This window comes from Taudactylus pleione, unplaced genomic scaffold (assembly GCF_031769625.1).
Source record: "Taudactylus pleione unplaced genomic scaffold, aTauple2 ptg000070l, whole genome shotgun sequence".
In the NCBI taxonomy this organism is placed as follows: Eukaryota; Metazoa; Chordata; class Amphibia; order Anura; family Myobatrachidae; genus Taudactylus; species Taudactylus pleione.
In genome coordinates, this window is record NW_028284472.1 from 5,197,913 (window position 1) to 5,223,392 (window position 25,480).

The 25,480-nt window shown below is 44.1% G+C and overlaps 1 protein-coding gene across 2 annotated transcripts in view; it reads right to left on the bottom strand.

Moving 5' to 3' along the window:
* The window catches only part of LOC148533730 (serotriflin-like), an 81,556-nt gene that overhangs the window by 19,323 nt on the left and 36,753 nt on the right, over positions 1-25,480 (bottom strand). Inside the window, exons 1-3 of one of the 2 annotated variants that reach the window (XM_088467322.1) lie at positions 7,626-7,671; positions 4,002-4,069; positions 1,503-1,622 (exon numbers count right to left, since the gene is read on the bottom strand). In XM_088467322.1, coding sequence (XP_088323448.1) covers positions 1,503-1,622; positions 4,002-4,055 — 174 coding nt within the window. In that variant the 5' untranslated portion in view covers positions 4,056-4,069; positions 7,626-7,671. Of the gene's footprint in view, positions 1-1,502; positions 1,623-4,001; positions 4,070-7,625; positions 7,672-25,480 lie in introns of those variants that run through there. The other variant, XM_088467321.1, reaches the window with a different exon arrangement.

Genomic DNA, 25,480 nt, shown 5'->3' on the forward strand with positions numbered 1-25,480 from the left:
ATGTATTATGCAGACCAATGTCTAAATGAGTTCAAAGCCTTATGCAATGATGACCATTGGCATACAATTATACTGTACAACAAGAACAAACACGCCTTCATCATTTACATGATTTTGCTATTATGTATATTCAAATCATAATTAGAAATAGCGCCTTCAGTGTATTCAAAATCTAATAAAGTATATAGTGATATGCGTACCAGAACTGTAAGCTTTCACGTTTATATAGGTAACTCTTTTCATACTCAATCCCTTCTCTTCATCCAGAGATTTATATATGATAAATATAAACCGTAAAAAGGAAAATACTATAATAGTATAATACTGATGATCCAAAATACTGTACTCATGTAATGAAATAGTATGTGTGTGTTTATTCAAACTCCCAAAGTAATAATAACCCTACACCAGATGAAACTCGTGAATTGCTTTCAATATAAAACCGTGGCTTTACCAATCTGGACATAGAATGAGGACTTAAAGAAAATAAAAAAGCTTCCAAAAGCGTAATACGTGCAAAAAAAAATTCAATATGCATAAAAAACATACAATAAAATGGACTCTTCCTTTTTAAAAAAATATAAAATAAATTGTGCTCATCTGACATGTGCCTCGAGGAGTAAGGTTCCACATAATTACCCTACGCATTTTGTCCCTTTAACATATCTGGGACATCCTTAGGTGAGCATGAAGACCTTGTATGTTTTTTATGATTGATAAAAAATTAGAGGCCTCGAAGATATGTGTTTTCATGGACAATTTCCCAACCAAAACCACAAGGGAGTTAATGATCCAACTTTGAGCACCTTTGCTTATCTGGCTTTGCTTGTGATCACAGAAGCAGCTCCTGTCTAAATTAATCTTTGAGAACTTTGGCTATCCTGCTTTTAACTGGTCTTTAGCTCCTAACTATTGGTTTATGAGTACACCAAATAGGCTTTTGCCATTCAGCAGCACATATTGCTATACAGTTACCACCTATTTTTACCCTTTGCTATCCCTCACTTCAAAACCTGGCTGTTCCAAATTAAATACAGTATTGCAAAAAAAAAAAAGACGGAATTGGAGTTTTTGCTATGGAGTACAGATCCTTTCTGTAGAGTGAAATGTTCGAAGGTACATTTGCCAACGCCAGTGTATATTTATATAATATTTCAACATCACCCTACGCATTTCACCAGTTTTGAAGTGAGTGGGTTTAAAACAGCCTGTAGCCAATTAGATGACTGGAATATTCGTAGCCTAAGTGTAGTGACTTGGTGGAGTCAATGATCTATCCACTCACATGATTCAGTGAGTGAAGGGCTGCTTGTGGCAGGGGGTAGCGGTTTAATGAATGTGGGAGCTATGAGGCAAGGAGCTTTAGATTAAAGAATAAATCGCTGGAAAGAGCAGGGTCCACATTAGACCAGACACTGGCACATTGTGGTGTACAGCACACCTTATAAAAAGCAAATCTCATACAGTATATCCAACTTATTTGGGCTCTAGCAATATCTTACCATTTTCAGCATGTTAATTGCAGTTGGTTGGACTTCTCTTCTGCACTTATTCAGTGCATCCAGAATTTCTTTCTGTACAGCTGGATCAATGGTTGACAATGACGCCATTGGATCACTGGCCTAAATGAGTTACAATGAGTTACAATGGACATTTATTTTTCTTTTAAAAAGATCATAATATCTATTTCTTCAATTCATTGTTACTTTTGATTCTTGATTCTTTAAAGTGCAGAGTTCAATGTATTGCATAAAGTGGCAATTAGCCTGTGACCTGTGTATTGCTAAACTAAACAAAATATGTATACTGTACAGTTGTTACCCCCAAACGGCTGTGTGCTCAGACTCAGTCACTTATATAAACCTGCTTCCCAGGCTCAGCCCTGCAATGGCTTTATGCAAGTTCTCACTTTTGTTTTGTTTCCTGAAACCCTGCCATGTACAGTCTGGTCTGTTTGCTACCTGAGGTTCCCTGTTGGATTTTGTGTGGTTGAGCTTAGTCTTAGCTTATGATCTTCAGCAAATGTCTTTTATCTCTGCCACTGTCTGACTACTCTCCCTGGACTTCTCTATAAGAAGAATCTGGGTGCGTTACTAGCGTCCGTGATCACATTGCAGGATGCGATCTTAGTGCCGGCATGTATCAAAGAGCCCCCCGCAGGGACAGGGGCTCCAGAAGCAGGGTCATCCCTGTGAGGTGCTTGGAATGAACACCGCGCATGCGTGGTGGCCATTGCCGTGGAGGGTTCAGTTGGAATCCATATGATATACCGGCGGACAGGGATGCTGGAGGTCAGGAGAGGTGAACATCCTGACGGGCCAGTAAGTAGCCTAAATCTCTCCCTCTCCCCCCTAACCCTCCCCGGGCGGTGCCTAAACCTAACCTCCCCCCACTGGTGCCTAACCCTATCCCCCCTTCCCCGCACCCTAAACCTAACCCTCCACGAGCGGTGCCTAACCCTTACCTCCCCCCGTTACTGCCTAACCCTATCCCCCCTCCCCGCAACCTAACCCTAACCCTCCCCCGTCGGTGCCTAACCCTAACCCACCCAGGCAGGTCCTTAAACCTAACCCCCCCATACCCGGCCTAACCGTAACCTTAACCCGCATACTTACCTTCAGGATGTTGGCATTGGTATCTTGATCCCTTCGGGATGCCGAAGTTGGCATTCTGACAGGCGTCGGGATGCCAGCGTCAGTATCCTGATGGCCATCATCCCATCTGCCGGCATCTTGACTGGATCCTGTTCAGTTATGCGATGTGTGGTCCATTGGGTACAGTAGCACAACATCATCTTTAGATGGCATTAGCTGCGGGGTCCAAGCTACGCTAAATCTGACGGCATCACATCCCCCATAGAAACCTTTGGGGTTGTGGTTGCTGTCGGAAATGGATATAAGTCCCCCCCATTGTAGGGATACTAATTATTTGTGGGTGTTTTTCAGCAAATATGCCACAAATTGGATCTATTACTGTTGACCCTATGGGGTATATTTACTAAAGCTTCTAAAACAGACAAGTGGTGATATTGCCCATAGCAACCAATCGGTGTATTCTTTTGTAGAATGCAATAGAGAAATGATAGCTAGAACCTGATTGGTTGCTATGGGCAACATCACCACTTGTCTGTATTAGAAGCGTCAGTAAATTTACCCCTATGGGTGCATAGCGTGACACCACTATGTTGGTACCAAGACTGAAAATGACTTTATTAGCAAAATAGTGCATGGGTCCCTTGGTTTGGCATAGTAAGTAAATACAAATATAAGTAGATATATTTTGGCATGTTGTGCCAGTTTTATTTCATGTTCTAAATGGCATGCAGTCGTAATTTCGGTATTGACGATGTCGACATTTATCATGTAAACACAAACCATTATTTTTGAGATCTCGGCATCTGCAGAATGTCGACATGTTCAAATTGTCGGCATGTGAAATGTCCACATTCTGCAGGGACTGCAGTGTTGGGGTTAAGTACGGGAGCGGTGGGTTAGGGTTAGGCGCTAGGGGAAGAGTCACGGTTAGGCTACGGGAGGGGAGGTTAGAGTTAGGCATTAGGGGGGAGGGTTAGGGGTTAGCAATACTCACCACCTGCACAATGAGTCTTTAGAACATGACAGCCGGACCCAGAAGACACCTATGGAGCTGCTGGACCCGCCGAACTGAGTAAGTCACCATTAGACCACAAGAAACCTTTTGTAATCATGTTGACATTTGATCAGTGTCAACAAGATGAATGTTGACGTGGTCAATGTTGACATCGTGAATGATTCCTTGTGTTGGAATTGGAAATAGGGGCAGTGGGGGCGACAAACTGAGTAGAACAGGGAATGTAACGTACAAGCTGCTGCTGATTTCTCTAACTTGCAGAACTGACGCTTCAGAAAATCATTTATTGCTATAACAAAAATAATCACCTGCCCTCAAGTTTGTCTCTTTTGCTTATTTTACAACACATCTGACTGGAAATAGGGGTAAGGACCACCGAGGGTCATACATACCTGCCCGGAGGCCAGCGCCAGCACAGCTGATAAGCACAACACAGAAAGCATCATCTTCTGATTCTTCCCTGTAACAATTATTTTTGTTTGATTAGTGTTTGTTTGCCAACAAGTTTAATCTACAGCAGTGACTCCTAATCCTCTGTGCCCCCACCCAGACAAATAGAGGGCTTTATCCTCAGGGAACGTAGAGGCGGAACGAAACATTTTTGGAGTTGATTGTAAGATTTTAAAATCCCCCCCACCCCAATAAAATATATATATATACACTCAGGGTTGTGACAGCAGAGTGCCTCCCAATCCCCGGCTACACAACCTGCTACTTTGGTGAATATGGGGCTACGGTGAGCAGGGAAGTTGGCAGTTATGTACAGGGCAGAGTATTCTGCCCATAAAAGCCTGGCAGACAAGGTGTCTGAGCTACTACCATTGCAGGGGTGCAACAGTTATGTTGCTTCTCAAGACGAAAATGGCCCCAATACACCTTTTGCTGGACACGTTGGCACAGTGTACTGCGATTACACACGCAGTCTCACTGCGATGATATTCTAATGCATTGCGATCGCTATGCCATCGCTGCACTACATAAGGACGCCCACCTTACCGTACACACATCCGTATTGTTTAGCAAGACTGCGAAACCATCGGTAACATCGAGTACCATCACAGCCTCACGCACACTTGCACAAGGTCAGACCTTACTCAGAAATAACTAATCTCATCGCACGCACTGTGTACTCAGGCTGTGTATGGCATCACAATGGATCGTTTATGAATGCCCCTGCAACGGCGTTCGAATGCACTGACACGCCTGCGTTTCACCGACCCCCTGCCCCAGTCACCACCCACAAATGGCGCTTCCTGTCAATCACTTTGTGATGGGTCTGCATAGTCACTGCGATCGCAGTCCCGATCGCAGCGGCTACAGTTCGTGCACGCGCAATGCGAGGCATACGCAGAAAGCAACAATCGGCCGATTGCGTGCGGAATCGCAGTTGCGATCCGTAGTGAATCAGGCCCAATGATGGCAAGAGGCTATCAGGCAGGCAGCCTGCATTTAGTGGTATATGCTGTACATACAGTATGAGGGTTATGGCAATGTTATATATTTATAAACATTTGGCCTTTGTGAAATCACTTTGTTAACTACAGACTAATTAAAGCCCTTAGGGAAAAGTAGATTATACTTCTGCTATTAATGTTTTATGTTTTATGTCTTAGCTTTCTCTTACTCTTATTCCTGGCTCTTAGAGGACTTAGGGCCTGATTCAGAGCCGGACGCTATTTGCGGACGCTCGTTCAGAAAAAGGGGCTGGCTATTTAAATTGAGCGCTCGCTCTTTGCGGTCTGTTGACGCCTCTATGTCTGAGCGAGCGTCCGAAACATGCGCTCGTTATTTTGTAAAGACGCCCCTTGGCCGCTCACATCATACGTCATCTCCGCTATTTATTAGATTAATCGAGTACATCGAAAGGCGTATGAACTGCTCGCTATTCTTGTGGTAGCATTTTCCTACCGCAATCATGCGAGCAGTTGAGGCTAAAAGACAACCAAGTGACGTGGCCGATGACGCTGCTTGGTTAATTATGCACACCCTTAAAACGCCCATTTTGACCTTTTGGCACGCCTGCGTTCAGATCTCCACTCCCCGTTTTCAAGCACCTTCCCTTGTTACCACCCACAAACACCTCATTCTGTCACTCAAATTAGCAGGCATTCGCTATTTTGCGAGCACATGATTTCCGACCGCACTGACTGGTTGGTGCATGCACTTTACGACCCATACGCATGCGCAGATGTGCGAAGATCGCTCGGAGCGAACGAGCGGCCGCTTACGAGCGGCTCTGAATCAGACCCTTTGTCCACTTTTTTGACTATTTCTTCATATTTAAACATTGTTTCTCCCGGAATAAAATGTTCTATCTGAAGGAGGCTCCTAATGAATTATTCCCATTCTCATATTTTTTGGGCAAAATGAATAAGGCGCAAACCTGTCCATAGCCTGAAACTAGAGCTCTATTGAAGCCCCGCAGATGACCGTAATAATAGGTGGGAATATGTTAGATTATAGAGGATTATTCCAAAATGGACAAGATCTTTTATTATTGCAATTAATACATTTATTACTTTAACCTTATAGTGTTTGTCACTGCAGGGGCAGAAACAGTGACACCCGTGTAATACATAAGAATGGGACCTAAAACCTTCTTGTTGGTTATAGTCAGTAGAAAATAAAAGTAAATTAAATGCGATGAACAAAATAGAACCTAAACAGTCAATAACCTTTCTAAGTTTTTCTTTTTCTTTGTCGCGTTACATAACCTGGAAGAAATTCCTTTCAGCTCTTTTATAATACGTCACATTGTACTTACGGTATTAATTTTCATTTCAGGTTTAGACTATGCAGATGCCCTCTGAGACTACAGCTTATTGTAATAATATCATTCACACAAGATATACATTTACAGTGTTATAGTGTATTCTCTTAACGCTGGTACTTCTTGTTTACTAAACCTAATTTTATTAGCAAAGATCCAAAACATAATATATACAGAACATGCAAATTAAAAAAAATAACATAAAATGTAAATGAGAGCGTACTAAAAACTTTAACACTATCTCTACAGTTAATTATCCACAATGCATGTTTAAATAATAGATAGATAGATAGATAGATAGATAGATAGATAATAATAAATTATCAGCCAGTAATAAATAACCTGTGCACCAACTAGAAGATATGGAAAACATGCAGTGTTAGAGATGCACTGCTATAGAGCCCAATATGTACATATATGTCCAGGGCAGTGCTAGGTTCTTCTGCTGCTCCTCCAGGCTCCCGAACTTGCTCCGAAAGTCTGGAATGGTGCCCTCATCTAAAATAAATACGTTCAGCTCAGACAGGATGGCCCTACTGGCGCATCTAATGGCTTACTGTGATCACTGGTCCTGTATATGCTGGAATTAATACACACAATACACTTTGTATGATGCTTATTAAAGCTGGTTAAGTACTAATTCTGCCCTGTTCATGGACTGGCCACACTCGCTCTAAAATTAAGCATTTAGAAACCCCCCTCTGGAAGTCCTGTGTTTGCCACTGAGATAGATAGATAGATAGATAGATAGATATGAGATAGATAGATATATAGATATATAGATATGAGATAGATAGATAGATAGATAGATATGAGGTAGATAGATAGATAGATATGAGATAGATAGCTAGATAGATATGAGATAGATAGATAGATAGATAGATATGAGATAGATAGATAGATAGATAGATAGATAGATAGATAGATAGATAGATAGATAGATATGAGATAGATAGATAGATACATATGAGATAGATAGATAGATAGATAGATAGATAGATATGAGATAGATAGACAGATAGATAGATAGATAGATAGATAGATAGATATGAGATAGATAGATAGATATGAGATAGATACATAGATAGATACATAGATAGATAGATAGATATGAGATAGATAGATATATGAAATGCCTTACTGAAACTGTGCATACAGTATGTAATATGTATGTTTAGCAATATGCAATAACTACCTGAAGGAATGGTAGTAAGCAGAAGACTATATAATTCCATATAATTCTTACCTGCTTATAACCGGTTACTTGTAGATCTTGTGCCTGTGAGATAGATCTCTGCTGTGTGATGCTGCTGGATCTGAGAGCCTTATATAATGCACAGGTAACATGATAAATACTTCCTGTTTGTTTTTTTTACAATTGAAACACCGTGTTACAAATTAATGCAGTAATTAGCATTTTCAAAGACAATGATGACCGCAGTTACGCTGAGTGTTGTGCAAGTATGTCCTGTCTCATTTAATGGGAATCCCTCGTTATAATCTTCCTATTGTTGATTGTCCGCACATTAAGCTGCTTTTTGCAAATTCAGACAATGTATTCTTGTTTCATGCAACAATAATAAAATATATAAAGAGTATGGTGTTCCCGAAAAGTCTACCAACACTTGCTTTTAGCCATACTAATGCTTTTTCTAAGAAAGATGGGCAATATAAATTAGGGCAGTGGAAAAATAAATTACTGTGGCATTGTATTGAGTGGCACAACTATTAGCAATACATTCAATGTGATCATGGGTTCTGCTTGGCGAGTCTTCTGTCTATGTCCTCTGTCTATGTCTATTGTCTGTTTTCTGTCTACAAGTAAATCATCTGTCTATGTCTTCTGTCTGTGTCTTCTATGTCCTCTGTCTATGTCTACTGTCTACAAATAAATCATCTGTCTATGTCCTCTGTATGTGTCTTCTGTCTATGTCCTCCTCCTCTGTCTACAGGTATGTCATCTGTCTATGTCCTCTGTCTATGTCCTCTGTCTATGTCCTCTGTCTATGTCCTCTGTCTTTGTCATCAGTCTATGTCCTCTGTCTATGTCCACTGTCTGTGTCCTCTGTCTGTGTCCTCTGTCTGTCTACAGGTATGTCATCTGTCTGTGTCCTCTGTCTGTGTCCTCTGTCTACAGTATGTCCTGTCTATGTCTTCTGTCTTCTGTCTGTGTCTTCTGTCTATGTCATCTGTCTATATCCTCTGTCTATGTCCTCTGCCTGTGTCTTCTGTCCATGTCATCTGTTTATATCCTCTGTCCATGTCCTCTGTCTGTGTCATCTGTCTGTGTCCTCAGGCCCTGATTCAGAGCCGGACGCTATTTGCGGTCGTTCGTTCTCAAAAAAGGGGTGGCTATTCAAATGAACCGTTCGCTCATTGTGGTCTGTTCACGCCTATAAGTCTGAACGAGCGAACAAAACTTGCGGTCGAAATTTTGAAAAAGACGCCCCCTGGCCGCTCGCACCATACGTCATGTCCGCTATTTATTTGATTAATCTAGTACATCGAACAGCGTATGAACTGCTCGCTATTCTTGTGGCTGGTTTTTCCTACCGCTATATTGCGAGCAGTTCTGACTATAAAATAACCCAGTGACGTGGTCAATGACGCTGCTGTTTTAAATATGCACACCCTTAAAACGCCCGTTTTGACCTTTAAGCACGCCTGCGTTCTGATCTCCACTCCCCGTTTTCAAGTACCTTCCCCTGTTACCACCCACATACGCCTCCCTCTGTCACTCAAAATAGCAGGCCTTCGCTATATAGCGAACTAACGATTTTCGGCCGCACTGACTGGTTCGCGCATGCGTATTATAAACCGTACGCATGCGCAGATGTGCGAACATCGCTCGGAACGAGCGTACTGCCGCTTACAACGGCTCTGAATGAGGGCCTCTGTCTACAGGTATGTCATCTGTCTATGTCCTCTGTCTATGTCCTCTGTCTGTGTCATCTGTCTGTGTCCTCTGACTACAGGTATGTCATCTGTCTATGTCATCTGTCTATGTCATCTGTCTATGTCATCTGTCTATGTCCTCTGTCTATGTCCTCTATCTGTGTCCTCTGTCTACAGGTATGTCTTCTATCTGTGTCCTCTGTCTACAGGTATGTCATCTGTCTATGTCCTCTGTCTATGGGGCATATTCAATTGGGCGCGAGGTTTAGCAAGGAAAAACACAATTCCAATTTTGGAATACCGCGGATATGCGAGCTTTCCAATACCCGCGGTATCCAATTAAAAAAAAGTGGTCACAGGGTTTTCAGCTCTGAAAACCTCGCAACACATTAAAAAAATAATAATAACTCTTCACTTACATGCCTGGGGGACTTAGGTGGTCTCCGCGGCTCCCAATGGCCTCCCCTCTATCTTCTTACTGCAGAGGGGGCTGCTGGGTGTCCCGGGGGCTGCTGGGAGGTTCCAGGGGCTGCTGGGAATTGCAGTTCTCACAGCACCCATTCCAGGGGGGCACACATACATTGGAGGAGATACACATACACCGGGGGTCACACATACACACACTCACTCATACACACTTACATACAGCACACACACTGACATACTCACCCTGCTGCAGAAGAGCCGGCTCCCGACGATGGATGCAGAAGACAGAGCTACAGAAGGATAGTAATTAAGGACTAATAAAGCTAATTGGAAACTTCCAATTGCTTAATTAGTCCTATGATGGGGGTGCCGCAGGGGTCCCAGAGCAAGTACCACTGATTTTTCCTAAAAATAATGATTTTAGGAAAAATCACATTTGTTCTGTAGGTGCAAGGAAATAAATGTCCCGGCTGTCCAAAAAAAACAACAACACGCATCTAATTGAATTGCACCTACAGAAAAAACCTCACAGGTGCGGGATTTTTGCTATTCTCGCACACAATTGAATATGCCCCTATGTGTTCTGTCTATGTGTTCTGTCTATATCGTCTATGTCCTCTGTCTATGTCCTCTGTCTATGTCCTCTGTCTATGTCCTCTATGTCCTCTGTTTCTGTCCTCTGTCTATGCCCTCTGTCTTATCGATTCATACCTATCGATTCCTACCTACCTATACCTTTTAAAATTGTTGCTATTTAGCGTAATGAGTCGCACAAGAAATAAATGCTTTCAGACTTTGAGTGTGGTTCCAAAGCACAAAAAGTTATTACAATATAAAAACAGATGGTTACACGCTGTGATCTAAATACAATTAGTGCAAATAAATCATACAGACCCAAGGTACAGTTGTTACATACGCACACGCTCTGGACCCAGATACCGGCATCAATATAGAAACCTCCGTCAACAGCAAGGCAAGAAGACTGTCATCCAAGTTTAGAGAGCCCACATATATACTCTTACAGAGATAGGCAATACAATAGAACAGTTTGGCATGATTCCATTGGTTCTTCTTCATGGTTCTTCTGTTACAGTATAGTTCATAGGTCAATTCATATGGACACAAACCAGCCTCCAACAGCTCTTTGTGTCCTATTTTCCGCTGCATAATAAATCTAAGCTGGCTACATTACAAAGTACATTTTAATGTTTAACTCTCTATAGTCCATAGTTTGCAGACACATGTTGCGATCTTCTCACCGATGGTACAGGAAATCTGCAAAGACACAGTAGATCAGTACAACACCAAACATGGTCTGCTTACCATGTACTAAACCTTAGATATCAAATTACATTTATTTCACAACATTAATAATACTGAATAAACCTTGAATATAACACCTTAATGCTAGGGAACCTTTTATGTAAGTGTGCAGGGTGTAAGTATTGGGATTTTGGGAAAAGACGCTAGTTAGCGTTGTGCGACTACGTGTTTGTGGAGTATACCATGGTACGTGTTTTGCAGGGTTAATCATTGTATATGTTTTAGTGACTGTCTGTATTTATATGGTGAAGACTTTTAACTTCTTTCTATTGCTTGGGAATCGCACAACACTAAATAATAGCATCGCCGTATGTACTTATAATGGGCGAGATTCACTAAAATGGCGCTGGGTGGCTAGTCGCAAAATGGCATCTCATTGCCATTCGCAAAATGGTGTAGTGCAGATTTAATTTTAAACTGATCCTGTCTCAGCCAATTATCCGGCTTCGACAGTCCACCCTTTGATAGCAAACAACATGCTATCATACTCTGTTTTTAAAATTAATTTAGGCTTACATTATGACATATTACTTAATGTTAATTTATAGGATGCCACAAGGTGGTTCTTAATCCATCAATAATGTGTCTTTAGGAGGGGACATAAAACTACTCTTATACGCACACCGCCGATCTTGGGAGATCATGGGAAAGATGTGGGGATGCACCAATCCTATAAAGGAAGTCTTGAGGGGGAATAGGGACTTACATTATTTAAGATGTTTTGGAATAACATTTTTAATAACACATTTTTATGCATGTCTAAATCTTATACATTATACGATGGTACCTTCTAGTTCAGGGTTGTAATGCAGTCCTACATTTACCTCAGTGTTCATATTGTTACTACTGACCACCATCATAATTTAATTCCTTTGATTCACCTTATCTTTACATTTTCCACATTTCAACACAGTAGGAACACACCTGACACATAAGCCAATTACTATGATGACAACCAGTATGAGGATCAGTAGTTTACCTATGGTCGCAATCATTCCCTGGACCCACTCTCCTAGACCTAAGAACCATTTCACTGGGTTCAACCAAGAAATCCATTCCTCTACCATCTCCTCTACTTCAGCCACTGAAGCATTATGGTTCTTTCAAAATTCCCATATTAACTGCAGAATTTCATCCATCTTCCGGTCTATCACCTCCTTGGGATCGCTGGTATCATTTGTAATGTAAGTGCAACATTTTACACCAAACTGCATGGCCAAAGTTACGCAATATCCTCCAGTGACAGCTGTTAAATAATTTAACACTAATCTATGTTGCACAAGTTCTTTCTTGTAAGCTTGCAACTCCCTACCTATATACCTGAATGTGTCATCATACATCTCGGTGATATTATCTATTAATTTAGCAAGATCTTGGATATATCTAAAATTTAGTGTACCCCGAGCGATTCTGGTGGGATCCAAGGTTACAAAAACTTGAAAGCCAGTTGTCTCACTAATTAACTGTGTGGCTTTATGCACATCACCAGGTATCATATTTCTTTTGTCTCTGTGTTCATACTGTGTGTGAAGATATGGTGATGGTGTGTTTTTATGAATACCAAGTATTTCACCATGTGTGAGGGTCATAACTTCTTGAACTACTCTTCCCAGATAACACAAACCTTCGGAACTCAGAGAGAGCCACTTATATGCTTTCCTTCCACATATAAAATATACGTCATCGGGGAGAACATAAGGAATAGAATGCATCATGATCATCCAACACATTTCCCTTACAAATGATCCTCTCTCAGGTTCTCCCATCTGACTAATACATGTTTCTGGTTGTATAACCCTAACACAGTACCCTTCTGGTATTCTGCCAACCATTTCTTTGTTGTTACTCAGTGTATATTTATACCGGTAGTTTCTTCCACTTGAGATAATTGTGTGTAACAGTTCATAATTCATAGGCTCACGGTCAGCTCTTTGTGAGAAGGTCATCGTCTGGTTATTACCAGTCACTTCCCAACTTCCTGGTTCATTGGAGTTGGTGATGTTTACACATAAGAGTGTTTTATCTGCCTGATACTGGTGGAGTTTAAAATGGGGTGGTTTGGTATTAAGAAATTTTCCATCCAGTGTCTTCCCTTTTTGTAATTCTAAAATTTCAGAGACATTTAATGGAAATGGCACTAATCCTACATTATGCTGTCCTTGGGGCACGTGAGAGCACACCCAACAGTTGGTTTGCTTAAAAATTTGGCCCACCATGGTGTGATAATCCTCTAAAGGATACCCACCCCAATACTGGTTATACTTAGGTTGGCACTGTTGGATGCATCTCTCATTGAATACGGACCCACAGAACTCACACATACAATAATCCTCAGATGATAGACCTTCACACTGTCTCCGAGCATCCAGAATAGCAGATCTCTTAACAATTACTGTACTAAGATTGGTCAGACACTCCCCTGATTGACATAGCACTCCTCCTCTCGACTCCACTCCATCAATACTGCCATTAGCTCCCATCTCCTCTATCGGTCCCCCATCACAGAAACCAGAAATCCCCGAGCAAACCAGGATGATGGAAACTCTGGAAGAGAATACAAAAATGAACACAGCAGACCAGTCCATTGCCGTAGCAAGGATCTACAAATTTCTTTAGTTCAGATATCTCACTGCAACCTTTTAACCCTCCTGGAACAAGCTCGCGATCGACAGGTCCATGTTATCTGCCTTGTCTCCGCCTTGTATCTCCACCGGTTGGTTGACCTTCTTACAGTGAGTGGAATGCACCCAGGTATCTCTCTCCGCCACCTTCAATGAGGTTGTACTCATCAGCAACACCTGATATGGACCTTCCCACCGAACAGTCAAACAACCTGAACGCAAGAAATTTCTGATCATAACAAATTCTCCAGGTTCAACATCATGACAGTATGTTTCAGGCATATCATGTGACAACAATTTCAGTTTCTGATGTTGCTGTTTTAACTGTTTACTCATTGTTATAAGATACCTTATAGTTACCTCGTTGTTACCTTTCAAATCTTCCTGTGGACTTATAATCAAATGAGGTTGTCTACCAAACAGTATTTCAAAGGGGGACAGATTGAGAGGGCATCTAGGAGTTGTCCTAATACTATGAAGGACAAGTGGTAGCCCAGTCCAGTTTCTGACATGATTTTACTTAATTTGTTATTAATAGTCCCATTCGTCCTCTACACCTTGGCACTGGCTTGTGGTCGGTAGGGGGTATGAAGTCGACTATTAATACCCATCAGCTTACACATATTTTAAAAAACATCACCTGTGAAATGAGTACCCCTATCACTCTCAATAATTCTAGGGATACCGTATCTGCATACAAACTCCTGAACAATTTCATTGGCAGTAAACACAGCAGTATTAGTGGCAGCTGGGTATGCCTCAACCCAATTAGAAAACACATCAGTGCACACTAATACATACTTGAGATTCATGCAGGGTGGTAATTGGATGAAATCAATTTGTATTACCTGAAAAGGTCCGTCAGTCAGAGGAATGTGGGATGGTTCGGTAGGGATCATTTTCCCAATGTTTTTCCTCAAGCAGGTCAGACAGGACATTGCTCTCTTTTCCGCTTGAGAAGAAAAACCCAGTGTGCACCCGTACGCTCTCACCAATTTGCACATACCTTGCTTTCCCAAATGAGTCAGACCATGCGCTGCCTCAGCCAGGTTTGGGTAGTTCGCCTTGGGAGCCACTGGCTTACCTTGTCCATCTCTCCAGAGTCCAGAAGACTCTTGCCCACATCCCTTGGACCTCCAGACTGCCTTTTCCTGAATGGAACACAAATTTTGCATCTCAATTAATTTCAGCATGTCAATCGTTTGAAAAGTCATAATTTGTTCAATTGGTACATTCAATTTTAACCCTGCTGCCCATTTTGCAGCTTCGTCTGCCCTGTTGTTGCCCAGTGACACTGGATCATCCTCACATGTATGGGCTTTACACTTAATTACCGCCACTGTCTTAGGCAATTGGATTGCTGTCAGTAGTCCTTTTATATGTCTGGAATGTGCAATTGGTGTGCCTTATGCTGCCATAAATGTTCTCAGACGCCATAGAGCACCAAACTCGTGTACTACCCTGAAGGCGTACCTAGAGTCAGTGTAGATATTAGCAGATTTACCTTCCGCTAATTCACACTCCCTCTTTAGTGCTACCAGTTCTGCCACTTGGGCCAAGTGTGGTGGGCCTAAAGGTTCGGCCCCTATAACAACCTCGTCATTTACCACTGCATAACTTGTACATAACTCTCCAGTGTCAGTTTGTCTATGACAACTCCCATCCATGTAAAATGTCACATCTACATTTTCTAAAGGTGTATCCCGTATGTCAGGTCTTGCAGTTAAGGTTTGATTCAGATATTCCATACAATCATGTGCATCAATATACCTGCAGAACTCACCTTCCGCCAGCGACTCACCTCTCTCCACCATTTTTGCATCATGTTGCACATATGGTAAATACGTAGCTGGACTTAACGTACTGCACCTTTTGATGGTGATGTTTGCAGGTGCTATTAAGGCTAGTTCCCATTTTGTGAACCTAGCTGAGGAGACATGTCTTGTTTGGGCAGAGTTTAGCAAAGCAGATACAGCATGGGGAGTATAGACAATCATATCATGGCCTAGTACCACATCCTCACTCTTACTGACCAATAGAGCAGTTGCTGCTACACTTCTTAAACACGTTGGGAGTGATCTTGCCACAGTGTCCAATTATGCACTGTAGTATGCTACAGGCCTACTGGTATCACCATGCTTTTGTGTGAGGACACCTGCTGTACAACCATCAGCTTCCATACAATACAAATCAAAAGGTTTTTCATAATCTGGTATTCCCAATGCAGGTGCTCTTGTCAGACTATCCTTAAGATTAATGAAAGCCTGCTCTGATTCCTCTGTGTGTATGACACGATCGGGCTTTGAGGAAGAGACTAAGGACCTCATTCAGAGTCGGTCGTTGCGGCCGCACGGTCGTACGCAGCCGATGTTCGCTGAACTGCGCATGCATAAAGTTCGCAATGCGCGTGCGCAAACTAGCTGTTATGATGAGAAATTTCTCTCTCCTTGAACACAGCCAGGTCGTTAGTTTGAGTGACAGAATGTGGGCGGTAACAGGGGAAGGTGCTTGAAAATGGGGGAGTGGAGATCCGAACGCAGGCGTGCCTAATTATGCGAACGGCGTTTAATGGGAGTGCATAATTAACAAAGAAGTGTCATGGCACATGTGACATGGGAGGTTTGTACACTGACTTGATCGTAGTGCTTAAGAGAGGGTATGGTCAACCTTAAGCTCTACGACCAGCTCCGATGGTTCCCGATGGTCGCGATTAATCCTTATATCCCAGGAGATGACGTGTGTTGTGATCGAGAAGGGGGCGTGATTTAGTCTTACGACCGCTTCTTACCCTCGGTCGTTCAGCTAACGATCTCATCTTAGGACCGCAACTTGTGATCGCTTCATTTGCATATCCGGCCCCTTTTCCCTACGACCGTGCGGCCGCAATGACCGACTCTGAATGAGGTCCTAAGTCCTGTAATGGCAAGGCCAAAATAGAAAAACCTGGGATCCACATTCTGCAATATCCACACATCCCCAAGAAGGTACGAATTTGCTGTTGATTTTGCGGCAGTGTCATGTTCTGTATGGCTTGAATTCTGTCATTTGTCAGATGTCATAACCCCTGGGTTAGGCAGCGTCCCAAGTATTTAACCCTGGACTGGCATGGCTGTAGTTTGTCCTTAGCAACCTTGTGTCCTGTTTGCGAGAGATGAAGCAAAAAAAGTTTAGTATCATTTAAACATGACATAAATGAATCAGAAGATAACAATAAATCATCCATATATTGTATTAGAACAGATCCATTGGCAGGTTGAAAAGATCGTAAACAGTCATGTAAGGCCTGGGAGAAGATACTGGGGCTGTCTATGAAACCCTGGGGCAGTCGTGTCCATGTGTATTGTACACCCCTGTATGTAAAAGCGAATAGGTACTGACAGTCAGGATGAAGAGGTACAGAGAAGAAAGCAGAACAGAGGTCAATGACAGTGAAATGGGTTGCATTTAGTGGGATCTGCATGAGGATGACAGCTGGATTTGGCACTATGTGAAATTGGCTCTCTACTACCTAATTAACACCTCTAAGGTCTTGTACCAGCCTATAACCCCTCCCACCACTCTTCTTCACAGGAATGATGGGACTGTTGGCTACACTTGCTGTACGGACTAAAATTCCCTGCTGTAATAATCGCTCAATTATGGGATAAACCCCTAACTCTACATCCTGTTTTAATGGGTACAGGGGAATTTTCGGAGCTTACCGACTTTTTTTTTAGATTTACCATTACGGGAGCTACATTAGCTATTAATCCAGTGTTCTGTCCATCCTTGGTCCAAAGTGAATCTGGAATTTGTGATAACATTTGATCTACCTGAGATGGATTTTTACCTGAACCTGTAGAGTGATACATTATCCTTTGGGGAGTGTCAAATATATCCCTCAACTCGTGCGCAACTCTCTCTGGGATATCTAGAAATATACCATCACGGGTACAATATATGACACATCCCATCTTACATAACAAATCCCTTCCCAGTACGTTAGTAGGAGCTGCTGCTGCCAGGAGGAAAGAATGCCTGGTATGCAATGGCCTGATAGGGACCTCTGTGGATTTGGTTACAGGATAATGTTGCACTATACCCATTGCACCCATTGCTGGTACTGTCTCGCTGGTCACCTGTAAATTAGCTGGAGATTTTATCACTGATCTGGTCACCCCTGTGTCTACAAGAAAAGGATATTTAGTACCAGCTACATCAACCATCAACACCGGTTCTTCCCTAGTACTTCCCGTTAACCTGACTATCTGTAGACTACAGGTATGACCTGACCCCTAGCGTTGACTCTCACTCTCCAATACAGCATTTAAGGCCACAATTGGAGCTGGTGACTGTTGTAAATTTCCTGTACTCTGTGTATATCCCTTATGGGGATATCCAGGTACTCCCTGGTTAGGGGGTCCTACCTTCTTCACCTTACAGTTCCTACTTACATGTCCCACTTGGTTGCAGTTAAAGCACCTTCGTGAGTGGGGTGGGTGAAAGGGTTGCTGTGTGGGTTGAGCGGAAGGGAAAGATTGTGGGTATGGATAAGGATTTTGAGGGTAATATGGTGGCTGTGGGTAGTATGGGTTTTGTGGCTGTGTGTAATAAGTGGGGTAGGGTTGTGTTTGCGGTGGTGTAGGATTGGTAAGGACGTGTAGCTGTGCAGGTGCAGATGTGTCTGGTGGCTGTGATGTTACAGTCATTCCTTCTAGAGCTTGAATACTAACAGTCATTAGTTTCTCACTCTGGGTCTCTCTCTTTTTGAGGATGTTTTTATCATGTTCAATAGCGGATTCTGGGCCTGATTCAGAGCCGGACGCTCTGACCAGAGCGCTCGCTCTGAATCAATGCCCTCCTACCTCAACTTGGAGTGGCCTCCTGGCCGCTCGCATAGCTGTGGGTGACCACCCACAGCATATGCGAGCGGCCAAAAAGATGGTCACGATGGTCAAGACCATCGCGACCATCGGGCTTGCAACGAGACCCTGCGGTAGGGTCTCGCTGCCGCAAGCCCTGGATTGATTTTGGCTCTATCAGAGCCAAAATCACTCCCACTGACATCACTAGTGATGTCAGTGGGGCCGGACCCAGACGGTAGGCGTTCCCATGGGAACGCCTCCATCTGGCAGCCACGCCCCTGGCATGCCCACCAAAGGGGGCGTGCTGTCACTCACCATCGACAGCATGCCCCCTTTGGTGCGAGACCCCGAGCGAAGGATTCCCCGTCGCTCGCCGGATCTCGCGCATGCGCACGACGGAGCTCCCTCCATCGTGCGCATGCGCACTTGTGCACCATCGACCCGCTTGCGAGCGTACAGCGCTCGTGAGCGGGTCAGAATCAGGTTCTCTATGAGCATGTCTAAAGTAACTCCTCTCCAGCCAGGTAGTGGGGTCTGAACTTGGGTCTTTAGATTCTCTTTTAGATCATCCATAAGTACAGTGATGATCATTCTCTGTGATGAGTGCTATCTTTAATATCCTCTATCCCAGTGTACTGGGTGATAGCCTGCAAAGCTCGGTTACAGTAATCCTCTGCAGATTCACTCTCTTTTAGTTTTATGGTGAAAATTTTACTCCATTTTACTACTACTGGAAAATATACACCCAATTGAGTTATTATGCGCGTAATGTTACCTTGGTTACTCTTGTCTGTTATGGGACCATCTCCTTCCAATACGCAATCCGTAATAAACTTTTTCATGTTGGTATTGTGTGGAAGACAAACCCTTAACACCACTCGCCAATCTTTATTTGTTGGCTCGTGAGCACTACCCAAATTTTTCAAAAATCTTTGGCATTTGGCTAATTCCTTTTTAGGATCAGGGAAATCATTCATTATGGAATTTAGCTCCGCTCTTGTCCAAGGACAATGCATTGCTACCTCCCTTGTGGGCACTACACCGTTCGCATCCGCATTCCCATTCGGAACAGTTATTGTCCGGATGGGATGCAGACCGGCCGCACTGCTACTTTTGACCTTGTTACCTGGCTGGGGATTTAGGGGGTCATGCAGACCCACTCGCGAGCGGCAGTACGCTCGCAAGTGGGTCGATGTTCCCCACTGCGCATGCACACGACGGAGGGAGCTCCGTCGTGCGCATGCGCGAGACCTGGTGAGCGAAGGACTTTCCTTCGCTCGGAGTCTCGCACCAAAGGGGGTGTGCTGTCGATGTTGATTGACAGCACGCCCCCTTTGGTGGGCGTGCTGGGGGCGTGCCTGCCAGACGGAGGCGTTCCCAAGGGAATGCCTACCGTCTGAAGCCGGCCCCACTGACATCACTAGTGATGTCAGTGGGAGTGATTTTGGCTCTGATAGAGCCAAAATCACTCCAGGGCTTGCGGTTGAGAAACACTCACAAGTCCGATGGTCACGATGGTCAAGACCATCACGACCATCTTGTGGGTGGTGACCCACAGCTATACGAGCGTCCAGGAGGACGCTCCATTTTAATGGAGGTGGGCCCTGATTCAGAGCGAGCGCTCTGGTCAGAGCGTCCGGCTCTGAATCAGGGCCTTAGTCTATTACTGCTATGTATAGGATTAACAACTTCCTCTACGGGTGCAGCGGATGTTAACACTTCCTGTACTATCACTGATGGAGATGGCGGCACCACTTGTGCTTGTGGTGATGGAGCATCTAACATGTGTACAGCATGGGAAATGGCAGACATAACAATAGGCTCATCATCCGCATCATAAACATTTTCTTTGTGATTACTCAAGAGAGAGTTCAAGTTACGGGTTTTTACAACAACTGTACCTGCACCCCCATCCGCATAGGGCGGTGGTGGTGCGCGTGAGCCACTGGCAATACCTTCCGCAACGCTACCTTCCTGCATGTGCGCGCTATCTCGCGGTGGCACGTGGCTCCATCGTGCGCATGCGCACTGGGCCACCATCGACCCGCTTGCGAGCGCATAGCGCTCGTGTGCGGGTCTGAATCAGGCCCATTGTTCAATACCTCCTTATCAAAGTTGACAATTCTGGGAAATGGTCTAACACTCTTCATCATCATTTTAAACTAGGGGTGAGCGGGTTCGGATTTCTGAAATCCGAACCCCCCCGAGCCCCCCCGATCCGAGTCCGATCCGAATCAGGCTCGACTTTTCCCGCCTGACTCGGATCTGAAATCGAGGCAAAACTTCATCATCCCGCCTTCCGAGTCTCGCGGGTTTTGGATCCTATATAAGGTACCCACGTCGGCGCCATTTTCTCACTCGGCTGTGGACAGTGAAGAGGGAGGGTGGGAGTTAGGGCTGTGTAGTGTAGTGTAGTGTAGTGCTGCTGTTGTCCACTACTTCAAAGTCCATAGGGGCTGGCTGTGTTGTGCTGTGCTGCTGTTGTTAATAGGGGCTGTGTCCACTACTTCAAAGTCCATAGGGGCTGGCTGGACTGTGTTGTGCAGTCAGTTCTCCATAGGGGCTGTGTCCACTCCAAAGTCCTGTGCAGTGTCCCAGTCCTAAAGAGGTGCTGTAGTGTTGTCCAGGGGGTGCTCTGTCCATCAGGGGTGCTCCCCCCAAGTGCTAAAAAAATAATATATTTTCTGTGTTTGTGAATTGTGTGCGCAGTAGCCGCACGTGCATCAACAAAGTAGTGCCAAGCGTGCGCCTGTGTCATAAGTAAAGGGCCGGCTGGCTTGACCGTTAAAGGGTGCTGTAACCCCCGAAAGTACACTCCAGTCCAAACCAAAAAAAAATTATTTTCTGTGTTTGTGAATTGTGTGCGCAGTAGCCGCACGTGCATCAACAAAGTAGTGCCAAGCGTGCGCCTGTGTCATAAGTAAAGGGCCGGCTGGCTTGACCGTTAAGGGTGCTGTAACCCCCGAAAGTACACTCCAGTCCAAACCAAAAAAAAAATTATTTTCTGTGTTTGTGAATTGTGTGCGCAGTAGCCGCACGTGCATCAACAAAGTAGTGCCAAGCGTGCGCCTGTGTCATAAGTAAAGGGCCGGCTGGCTTGACCGTTAAGGGTGCTGTAACCCCCGAAAGTACACTCCAGTCCAAACCAAAAAAAAAATTATTTTCTGTGTTTGTGAATTGTGTGCGCAGTAGCCGCACGTGCATCAACAAAGTAGTGCCAAGCGTGCGCCTGTGTCATAAGTAAAAGGGCCGGCTGGCTTGACCGTTAAGGGTGCTGTAACCCCCGAAAGTACACTCCAGTCCAAACCAAAAAAAAAATTATTTTCTGTGTTTGTGAATTGTGTGCGCAGTAGCCGCACGTGCATCAACAAAGTAGTGCCAAGCGTAAGCCTGTGTCATAAGTAAAGGGCCGGCTGGCTTGACCGTTAAAGGGTGCTGTAACCCCCAAAGTACACTCCAGTCCAAACCAAAAAAAAAATTATTTTCTGTGTTTGTGAATTGTGTGCGCAGTAGCCGCATGTGCATCAACAAAGTAGTGCCAAGCGTGCGCCTGTGTCATAAGTAAAGGGCCGGCTGGCTTGACCGTTAAAGGGTGCTGTAACCCCCGAAAGTACACTCCAGTCCAAACCAAAAAAAAAATTATTTTCTGTGTTTGTGAATTGTGTGCGCAGTAGCCGCACGTGCATCAACAAAGTAGTGCCAAGCGTGCGCCTGTGTCATAAGTAAAGGGCCAGCTGGCTTGACCGTTAAAGGGTGCTGTAACCCCCGAAAGTACACTCCAGTCCAAACCAAAAAAAAAATTATTTTCTGTGTTTGTGAATTGTGTGCGCAGTAGCCGCACGTGCATCAACAAAGTAGTGCCAAGCGTGCGCCTGTGTCATAAGTAAAGGGCCGGCTGGCTTGACCGTTAAAGGGTGCTGTAACCCCCAAAGTACACTCCAGTCCAAACCGAAAAAAAATTATTTTCTGTGTTTGTGAATTGTGTGCGCAGTAGCCGCACGTGCATCAACAAAGTAGTGCCAAGTGTGCGCCTGTGTCATAAGTAAAGGGCCGGCTGGCTTGACCGTTAAAGGGTGCTGTAACCCCCGAAAGTACACTCCAGTCCAAACCAAAAAAAAAAATATTTTCTGTGTTTGTGAATTGTGTGCGCAGTAGCCGCACGTGCATCAACAAAGTAGTGCCAAGTGTGCGCCTGTGTCATAAGTAAAGGGCCGGCTGGCTTGACTGTTAAAGGGTGCTGTAACCCCCGAAAGTACACTCCAGTCCAAACCAAAAAAAAAATTATTTTCTGTGTTTGTGAATTGTGTGCGCAGTAGCCGCACGTGCATCAACAAAGTAGTGCCAAGTGTGCGCCTGTGTCATAAGTAAAGGGCCGGCTGGCTTGACCGTTAAAGGGTGCTGTAACCCCGAAAAGTACACTCCAGTCCAAACCAAAAAAAAAATTATTTTCTGTGTTTGTGAATTGTGTGCGCAGTAGCCGCACGTGCATCAACAAAGTAGTGCCAAGCATAAGCCTGTGTCATAAGTAAAGGGCCGGCTGGCTTGACCGTTAAAGGGTGCTGTAACCCCCAAAGTACACTCCAGTCCAAACCAAAAAAAAAATTATTTTCTGTGTTTGTGAATTGTGTGCGCAGTAGCCGCACGTGCATCAACAAAGTAGTGCCAAGTGTGCGCCTGTGTCATAAGTAAAGGGCCGGCTGGCTTGACCGTTAAAGGGTGCTGTAACCCCCGAAAGTACACTCCAGTCCAAACAAAAAAAAAAATTATTTTCTGTGTTTGTGAATTGTGTGCGCAGTAGCCGCACGTGCATCAACAAAGTAGTGCCAAGTGTGCGCCTGTGTCATAAGTAAAGGGCCGGCTGGCTTGACCGTTAAAGGGTGCTGTAACCCCCGAAAGTACACTCCAGTCCAAACCAAAAAAAAATTATTTTCTGTGTTTGTGAATTGTGTGCGCAGTAGCCGCACGTGCATCAACAAAGTAGTGCCAAGCGTGCGCCTGTGTCATAAGTAAAGGGCCGGCTGGCTTGACCGTTAAAGGGTTCTGTAACCCCCAAAGTACACTCCAAACCAAAAAAATATATATTTTCTGTGTTTGTGACTTGTGTGCACTGTGGCTGCACGTGCATCAACAAAGGAGCAGCGCCAAGCGTGCGCCTGTGTCCCATAAGTAAAGAGCCGGCTGGCTCATTTCTTAAAGGGTGGTGTAACCCACAAAGTGCACTACTCTCCAGCAAAAATAAAAAAATATTTTCTGTGTTTGTGTGCGCTTTAGCCGCACGTATATATATCAATATAACATAAATGGAGGACCAAACTTTCTCTGATAAAAATAAAATAGGGAAAGATCAAGAACCACTTCCTACTAGTGCTGTTGCTGCTGCTGGGAGTTGTTCATCATCCCAGAGAGGAAGTAGGAACATCACTACTTTTACTAAACAATTGACCCTCCAACAGTCCCTAGCGATGAGGATGAAGTACGACAGCAGTCATCCTGAAGCAAAACGTATAACTGAGGCCTTGACTGCTATGTTGGTGTTAGACGTGCGTCCGGTATCCGACATTAGTGCAGTGGGATTTAGACAATTGATGGAGGTAGTGTGTCCTCGGTTCCAAATCCCGTCTAGATTCCACCTGCATCCTCAAAGCAGCAGCGACAAGCGTGCGTCTGTCTGTTAAAGGGTGGTGACACCCTCAAATTGTGCTACACAAACAATTAAAATATTGTTCTTTTTTTTTCTGTCTTTGTGAAATGTGTGGGCTGTAGCCACACCTGCATCCTTAAAGCAGCAGCGACAAGCGTGCGTCTGTCTGTTAAAGGGTGGTGACACCCTCAAAGTGTGCTACACAAACAATTAAAATATTGTTCTTTTTTTTTCTGTCTTTGTGAATTGTGTGGGCTGTAGCCGCACTTGCATCCTCAAAGCAGCAGCGACAAGCGTGCGTCTGTCTGTTAAAGGGTGTTGTAACTCTCAAAGTGCTCCAAAAAATCAAAAATTTTTTTTTAATGTGTTTGTGACTTGTGTGCGATGTAGCCGCACTTGCATCCTCAAAGCAGCAGCGACAAGCGTGCGTCTGTCTGTTAAAGGGTGGTGACACCCTCAAAGTGTGCTACACAAATAATTAAAATATTGTTCTTTTTTTTTCAGTCTTTGTGAATTGTGTGGGCTGTAGCCGCACTTGCATCCTCAAAGCAGCAGCGACAAGCGTGCGTCTGTCTGTTAAAGGGTGTTTTAACTCTCAAAGTGCTCCAAAAAATCAAAAAATGTTTTTTAATGTGTTTGTGACTTGTGTGCGATGTAGCCACACTTGCATCCTCAAAGCAGCAGCAACAAGCGTGCGTCTGTCTGTTAAAGGGTGGTGACACCCTCAAAGTGTGCTACACAAACAATAAAAATATTCTTCTTCTTTTTTCTGTCTTTGTGAATTGTGTGGGCTGTAGCCGCACCTGCATCCTTAAAGCAGCAGCGACAAGCGTGCGTCTGTCTGTTAAAGGGTGGTGTAACTCACGAAGTGCTCCAAAAAATAAAAAACTATTTTTTTAATGTGTTTGTGACTTGTGTGCGATGTAGCCGCACTTGCATCCTCAAAGCAGCTGCGACAAGCGTGCGTCTGTCTGTTAAAGGGTGGTGACACCCTCAAAGTGTGCTACACAAACAATAAAAATATTCTTCTTTTTTCTGTCTTTGTGAATTGTGTGGGCTGTAGCCGCACCTGCATCCTTAAAGCAGCAGCGACAAGCGTGCATCTGTCTGTTAAAGGGTGGTGACACCCTCAAAGTGTGCTACACAAACAATTAAAATATTGTTCTTTTTTCTGTCTTTGTGAATTGTGTGGGCTGTAGCCGCACCTGCATCCTTAAAGCAGCTGCGACAAGCATGCATCTGTCTGTTAAAGGGTGGTGACACCCTCAAAGTGTGCTACACAAACAATTAAAATATTGTTCTTTTTTTTCGGTCTTTGTGAAATGTGTGGGCTGTAGCCGCACCTGCATCC